Source organism: Sinocyclocheilus rhinocerous, unplaced genomic scaffold (assembly GCF_001515625.1).
Source record: "Sinocyclocheilus rhinocerous isolate Xijiao unplaced genomic scaffold, SAMN03320098_v1.1 scaffold1115, whole genome shotgun sequence".
Taxonomy (NCBI): domain Eukaryota; kingdom Metazoa; phylum Chordata; class Actinopteri; order Cypriniformes; family Cyprinidae; genus Sinocyclocheilus; species Sinocyclocheilus rhinocerous.
In genome coordinates this window covers 670,304-677,790 of record NW_015658514.1, presented here as the reverse complement: position 1 = coordinate 677,790, position 7,487 = coordinate 670,304, and the positions used below count along the sequence as shown (strand labels likewise).

The window sequence follows — 7,487 nt, the reverse complement described above, 5'->3', positions numbered from 1 at the left end:
ATTTAAAAATATTTAACACTGAACATTTTTAACATTCTAGCAGACACTATACCAACAAAACACAATTTAACATATTGGGTGGCTTCATTTTTTTTTTTTTTTTTTACTGTACAGCCATTGATATGTATGATATGTTGTGTTGTAGAGAGCAAATGTTGCGCTCTTTTAGAGGTCACACCTGGGAGAATTGGGAATGGGATCCGGACAGTAAATCTCCTGATGCTCATCTGTCTCTGTGCCGACAAGCCGTATATTTTCATATCAGCCCTCTGCTGGACAGTCAAGGAACTGCTGGGGTCAGAGGCACCAACGGTGAGACTAGTGAGTGAATAGAGCTGCTTTTGTTGTTCACAAGTCAGCTCAAATACAATGTTACATTTAATCAGGCTGATACTGTGTTAGGAGTATAGACGTTCAGTGATAAGTAGTTGTACATTAAGTGCTAGTTTCCTTTGCATCAAGCCTGGTTCAAGTAAATTTTTAGCCAGCAATTGTAATGTTAGTAAGGCTTTTGTTATTCTCTAGTAGAGTATTGCTCAGCAGTCCTGAGGATAACTATCATGTGTTGTGGTAGAATTTTCTGATAATAATCGATTACCACAGAATAACGCATATTTCTGTGTAAAGGTTTCACTCATGGTGAGCATTACTGGGAGATTGAGTTCCTTGAGCCTCCATATGGAAGCTCTGTGATGGTGGGGGTCGGTACCCAAAATGCACTTCTGCACACTGGGGATCAAAAGTTTGTTAACCTCATAGGTGAGTCATGTTCCTCTTAGGAATGCTCATATTCTTCTTCAACCAAATCAGCCCAGCCCAGCTCCACTCAGCACAGACATAAACTCCCTCAGGTTGATCTTACTTGACAACCTAAAAATTAATGACATCATCTAATTATCAAACAGGAATTGTGTCCCATCAACGCCGCATAGATAAACAAGGGAGGAAAAGTACAGGACAAGCAGAGCGTACAGGAGCACACAATGTTTTTCTTTGAATCGTTGAAACTGTTTATGTTATTGTTCTGATCGTCCTGTTTCTTTCTTCAAAGGCATCGACAGTGAGAGTTGGGGTCTATCATACAAAGGCTTCGTCTGGCATAATGGGAGGAGTCGAAAATACACAGAGCCTTTTTATGAAAGAAATACGGTCATTGGGGTTTTGCTGGACTTGAGCGCTGGAACACTGACGTTCTTCCGAAATGGAGTGAACCTTGGGGTGGCCTTCACTGGACTGGAGCAGGTAAATATCACTGCATTGAGTATGTGGAAGTACTGGATGGTAAGTTAAATGTGGGAATTTAGAATGCTCCTGGAACTTTTGTGTTCCCTGCAGGTCAGCAAGGCTCTGTATCCTCTGGTGAGCTCTACGGCCCCTGAAACTGAGCTTCAGCTGGGCGTGAGGAGCCAGAGAATCTCCTCCCTACAGGAACAGTGCATACACATCATCACACGGTCCCTCTCACATTATAGACACGCACACGAATTACCATTACCCACACCTCTGCTCTGTCAAATACGCACACATGCGCCTTTATAAGCGGGGCACTACCTGTTTCTCCAACTTCAAATAACACAATTCTGTCCAGTGCAACAGATCAATTTTATATGACGCCTACCTCAAAAAAATTTATTTTATCACTTAAATTGAACAAAAACAGAATGTGTGACCTTTAACTATGTAATCATGTTGCCATTTGTATTCTTAATTAATATGCCATCTCTGCCCTTTCTAGATGATGTTGTTGGCAATGATTGTGTTCCAAAATAAGATATAATCACCTGTATTTATAATTAGTGTTTTTTGTTATACTCACAGGGTAGTTATTTTGGGGACAAATATGTAAAAGCCAATTAAATATATCTTTCTGCTTTTATAAGAAAACTGTGGTAAAAGTGTTTTTATTTGCTCACCACAACCAGGGGACGTTCTAAGGCTTATAAAACAAACCCACAGAGGGGAATTTTTTTACACCATCTCTAACGATTTATTACTCTGAAATCACAACATGATATACAAAAGTAAAGATTTCAAAAGCACAGAATACACTTTAACAGCCAAAATGGAAGAAAAGAACCTTCACAAAAGAAGTAATGCAAAGTTCCACCTGGAAACCAGAAATACACTACAGTACAGGTAAACAGGTAGATGTTTGGATACAAGTACAACAAAATGTCACAAAGTTCACAGATCTGTCCAGAGAAAGGGAATTTAACAGCTAATATCATCGCCAGTTCACTCCATTAAGGCACACAGACACTTGGGTTTGAGGGCGCTTGTCTAAAACTATTTAAGCCACTGGTCCACATGTCAATGCTCGGATGGATTGACATGAATAGGACGTTAACATGACACAGTAAACGGTTACAATTCAATATCAAGGCATATGACACAACTCATTAGTGCTAAATAATTAGTGCCCAAGTACCTGCTTTATGGTTCTTTTGGAATTCAGACCCATGAAACCAGACTCAATTGGATGCTGTACTTGGATTTTATGCACTCCAGTAATAACTCATTGCACGAGTTATATATGTTTCCTCATAGATAAAACCACAATTTGACTAAGATGACAAAATGACATCAAATTGTTCTTTGCTATTTCTGTCTTCTGGCTTTTGTTTCAAATGTGTAATGGCACCGTCCCCGACAGGCAGTACGTCTTCTAGTAACAAATAAAATTGATCACACAAACATTTTAACCATATAATCTTTGGCCAAAATAAATATGTCTGGGGTAGAATAATACAACGGAATTACTGAACAGACCACACAAAACTCACACACATACAGATAGAAGAAGCGGAGGTTTTGATCAGAAAAATAACTTTCCTTTTCTGTTTCAGCATCAGGAAATTTGTGCTGGCCATAAGCATCTGCCCTGTTCCTGGAATCACTGAGACGCCACAAAAAGATTCTAGAAAAAAATAATATAATGATATGATAATATAAATGAAGACTTCCAAAGAAAGTTCTTTGAGACAATACATAATACCATATATTTTATGTAATAAGAAATGCATGTTTAAAATAAGTGTTTCAAGTTTGAGTAGTAGTGCTTTATACTTGTCCATAGCTTGTGCCAACTATGGCTTACAAAAATGAGGACGTGTGCATGTAGTCTAATTTTACTTCTGAACTGAAATGAATTCGGTCAAGTCGAACAAACAATATCCAAAGCAAGCTGATGAGCTACCAAAACAAACTAAAGCAGCTACCTGTACACTTTGTTGGTTTATTGATTTAGGCCTCTGCTAACACACCATATAAAAACTCTTGTGCCTGTGCAGTACCATTATGCCTGACAACAGCTACATGACTTCTGCAGGAGAGAAAAGGAGACGATTGTCAGAATTTGATCACAGCCTAAACGTTTGTGACAGCTTGACCGCTCTGTGCCCTCCAGTATCCTTTTTTTTTCATAGCTTCACCCAGTTAAAATACTCATGCATTTGGCAATACTGAGGGAGACACGAAGGACGGGACACAGCAACAGAGGAGCAAAGCTATGGAACGGAGAGGGACAATAACCGGAGAGGAGTCCTCGTGAAAAGTTCTCCCACTCCTCACTGGATAAAGACCTCCTGATGTAGGTCGAGCAGGATGCGGGTGAAGTTGTTGATTGGTCCGATCGCGCTGAGTGTCATGGAAGCATCCTGCCCCCACAGCAAGTTGGGCCCAAACACCACAGCCAGGTTGGCATTGGTCATCTTATTGACTTCACTCTCAGCAGACACCTGCACATCAATAACAAGAAAGATCAGAAATACTTAAGGGCTTGTAGGAGAAAGTAGGAAATAAATACTCGGCTAGAACAATTAGAAGGGTTATTTATGGCTGCCTTGGGGTTTCCTGAATAATTATCAGCTATTATTGCTTTCTTTTTAAAGAAAAAATTACTGCAATAAAATATGTTTCTCAAATGGGTTTCATTTTTTTTACATAAAATATCAAAATAAATGTTAAACAATAACAAGTTACATTCAAAATTAAAATGTAAATATAGATATACTGTATAAATATATGTAAATATAGATACAGTGCCATTCAAAAGTGTGGAAAAATATTACTGTGTTTTTGTGAAATATTATTGCAATTTTGTGAAATATTATTGCAATTTAAAATAACAGTTTTCTATTTTAATATACTTTCAAATGTAATTTATTCCTGTGATCAAAGCTGAATTTTCAGCATCATTACTCCAGTCTTCAGTGTCACATGATCCTTCAGAAATCATTCTAATATGCTGATTTACAATCAATTTTGGAAACAGTTGTTCGGTTTAATATTTTTTGAGAACTGTGATACTTTTTTCAGGATTCTTTGATAAATAAAACATTAAATTTTTACTATTCACAATAGAAATTTTGTGTTACAATATACGCTACCGTTCAAAAGTTTGGGGTCAGTCATTTAAAGAAATCATGTGACACTGAAGACTGGAGTAATGATGCTGAAAATTCAGCGCTGCGTCAAAGAAATAAATTATATTTTAAAGTATATTTAAATAGGAAACCAATATTAGAAATTGCAATATTTCACAATATTACGGTTTTTCTGTATTTTTGATCAAATAAATACAGCCTTGATGAGCAGAAGAGACTCCATTAAAAATCATACTGATCCCAAACTTTTGAACAGGAGTATAAATATATAACACATATGTGTGCATATTATATTTTATACATTTACACACACACACTCACATATTTATATGTAGATATATATAATATAATTATATAATGATATGTAAATATAAAAATATGTATACATTTTTTTTTAAAGTTAAAATTAATTTTAAAGTAAAAAGTCTTATTGTTGAACATTGCCGATTATGTTGATTATTACCTGAGCAAGAAACTGTATGAGGAAGCGCAGTGATGCATAGTTCTCCTCAGGAAGTGACGTCAGCATGTTCCGAATCCTTTCTGCCTGCGACTCTGTGTCAACATCTGATAACACAACACACAAGGAATGCTAACTAAGTTTGTGTGAATGTGTGTGTGGCCATGTCACTTTCAAGGCTCAATGTAAACAGTCTACATGCAAAAACTGTGGTTTTAACAATTGACTAACAAATGTCAGTATAGTAGGCTGACAGACGTGTGTGTGTGTGCGCTTATGTGAGCTTTCTGGAAGCTGCTGGTGTTGCTATGCAAGTGCGTTGTGCTTTGTGTTCTCACTGTGGAAGTTGACAATGTCGTTGTAGAGCTGATAGGTGAGCAGCGGCTCTGGCAGTTCTCTGAGGAACATCTTTAAGATCACAGCTGCCAAGTGGACATCGTCCAGCTGCGAGAAACTCACTTCCTCTCCTACAGACACACGCAACATTCTAACGACTGATGCCAATCATTCTTGTGAACAGGAAATGTGGGAGAATTCTTCCACATGCAGAGCATCACACAACTTTACCTGAGTTATATTTCTGCTTAATTTCCTTAACCAAAGAAACATTAGCAGAACGCCGGAATATTCCCTCTGTCTTAAGACCTACAATAAAGAAGGAAATAAAATTCACATTCTCAATTTAATAAAGTAAAGAAATACATAAGTTTACACTATTCTATAATAAGATTGGCCCAGGACTCTACAACCCACCGCTGAGGCTAAACAAAAAGTTTAGTATATCCAACCTTACGTGGATAGATACAATACATTCCACGTTTAGAGGTACGTAAAAGGTTTGATTGAGCCATAAATCTGACTTGACTAAAAGACCTACCATTCTCTTGCAGGAATCCAGTAGTATCACGCATGACTAGTGGAATTCCCTCGGAGTCTGCCGCCCTGTGTCTCAATCTGATTGCAAACAATAATACAAAACAACTCATATCTAAATAGGAGTTTCTCATAGTGCACAATCAAAACGTACAAGTTTTTCTATAAACTATAAAGTATAAATGAGATCGTCATCTTCAGCTACATTAAGTCCAAATGTAAATTTCATGCATTCAGTCAGTAACAGATTGTAGCTGTGTGAGATATGAGAGAAACGTACGCTGACAGTGGGACCCCAAACTGCTGGAAAGGAAGAGGAGGACTACGAGGGGGAGAGATCGGTCCAGGGACGACAGACGGCTTCAGGGACAGACGGATCTTATCATCATACCTACACAAAGAAAACTCTTGAATGCGCCTCAAAAGAACTGTTTATCTGGGCTAAGAAATAACAGTGTAATCCGTGCACATGTATAACTGCATATATAGAATTTCTTACTCTCGGACTCTGTTGGGGATCACCAGCTGATCACATTTCACAATCTCCTCCAGCTCGCTCAAATAATTTATGTAGTTTATCTTACGGCCGAACTTAAAGCTGAAAACAGAACGTAAGCACATTGGTCTGTAGTGTATTATGAAGTATAGAATACAGGCTGTAAGATTCAGATTACAGTACAATCAATGTGAGGATAAAATAATATTGAGTATAGTGTGGCACTGACCTGATGAGGGGTTTGAAGAGAATAAGGATGGTTCTGATAAGCATGGTGGGATGGACTATGTACAGCGCCTTGATATTTTTCTTATACCTGCAACAGACACAGCAATACTGAAGCTTGACAACCAATGAGGTTTGCTCTTGTGTACTGCTGTTAAAGCACTCATGAGCCTCTCACTAACAACAGCATCACTCACTTCCTGTCAAACTCTCGATAGGCATCTCGAAGAGAGGGCTTGTTCTCGCTGGTCAGACCATGATGGAAGTAGATGAGGGTATAATCACTCTCCACATACTTATCAAGAGTCTGCTTCAAATACCTGCACATAAATATCAATAAATACACACCAAATCAAAATGCTTGAGTTCACATTAGACACTAAAACAAACAGAAGGAACATCTGCACTTAATCAGCTGTCAATTACTGAAACGTCAGGTTTTATTTATTCACTTCAGAGTCATTTAGACATTAGGTCTAGACATTTGTTCTAGATTTCATTACACAAGCCATACTCTTCTCAGACAACTCCTGAAGTTCACAATAGGGAACTAAATTAAGTCTTGATTTCACTTCATTAAAAACTTAATTGTCTTAGGACATTGTCTTATGGTGCTTTGACTCACTGAACACAATATTAATTTATAACTCAGCATATGAGTGGTTGACATTCAAGCAAAAAAATTGAGGAAGGAAAACCTCGATAATATGAAAAGAAAATAATACAGTTGTCCTAAATACAGCGGGTAAAATAAGTATTGAACACGTCACCATTTTTCTCAGTAAATATATTTCTAAAGGCACTGTTAACATGACATTTTCACCAGATGTCGGTAACAACCCAAGTAATCCATACATACAAAGAAAACAATACAAATAAGTTCAGAAATTAAGTTCTGTGTAATAAAATGGAATGACCCCGGGAAAAAAGTATTGAACACGCTTACTGAAATTTATTTATTACTTCGTACAAAAGCCTTTGTTGGTAATGACAGCTTCAAGACGCCTCCTGTATGGAGAAACTAGTCGGTGTGATTTTGGCCCATTCC

At 37.6% G+C, this 7,487-nt stretch overlaps 2 protein-coding genes across 9 annotated transcripts in view; one reads left to right on the top strand and one right to left on the bottom strand.

Annotated features, from left to right (window-relative positions):
- The window catches only part of LOC107722376 (SPRY domain-containing SOCS box protein 3-like), a 2,402-nt gene extending 536 nt beyond the window's left edge, over nt 1-1,866 (top strand). Inside the window, exons 2-5 of one of the 2 annotated variants that reach the window (XM_016530717.1) lie at nt 146-312; nt 628-759; nt 1,052-1,242; nt 1,336-1,866. In XM_016530717.1, the coding sequence (XP_016386203.1) occupies nt 153-312; nt 628-759; nt 1,052-1,242; nt 1,336-1,539 (687 nt within the window). In that variant the 5' untranslated portion in view covers nt 146-152 and the 3' untranslated portion in view covers nt 1,540-1,866. The remainder of the gene's footprint in view (nt 1-145; nt 313-627; nt 760-1,051; nt 1,243-1,335) is intronic. The other variant, XM_016530718.1, reaches the window with a different exon arrangement.
- Nucleotides 1,867-1,969: 103 nt separating this feature from the next.
- The window catches only part of LOC107722375 (rho GTPase-activating protein 1-like), a 14,199-nt gene continuing 8,681 nt past the window's right edge, over nt 1,970-7,487 (bottom strand). For 2 of the 7 annotated variants that reach the window (XM_016530716.1, XM_016530711.1), the window contains 10 exons: nt 6,637-6,759; nt 6,444-6,530; nt 6,218-6,316; nt 5,999-6,109; nt 5,723-5,799; nt 5,413-5,490; nt 5,184-5,312; nt 4,849-4,952; nt 3,582-3,737; nt 1,970-3,322 (listed from right to left, as the gene is read on the bottom strand). In XM_016530716.1, the coding sequence (XP_016386202.1) occupies nt 3,296-3,322; nt 3,582-3,737; nt 4,849-4,952; nt 5,184-5,312; nt 5,413-5,490; nt 5,723-5,799; nt 5,999-6,109; nt 6,218-6,316; nt 6,444-6,530; nt 6,637-6,759 (991 nt within the window). In that variant the 3' untranslated portion in view covers nt 1,970-3,295. Of the gene's footprint in view, nt 3,738-4,848; nt 4,953-5,183; nt 5,313-5,412; nt 5,491-5,722; nt 5,800-5,998; nt 6,110-6,217; nt 6,317-6,443; nt 6,531-6,636; nt 6,760-7,487 lie in introns of all 7 variants that reach the window. The other 5 variants (XR_001637802.1, XM_016530714.1, XM_016530715.1 and 2 more) reach the window with 5 other exon arrangements.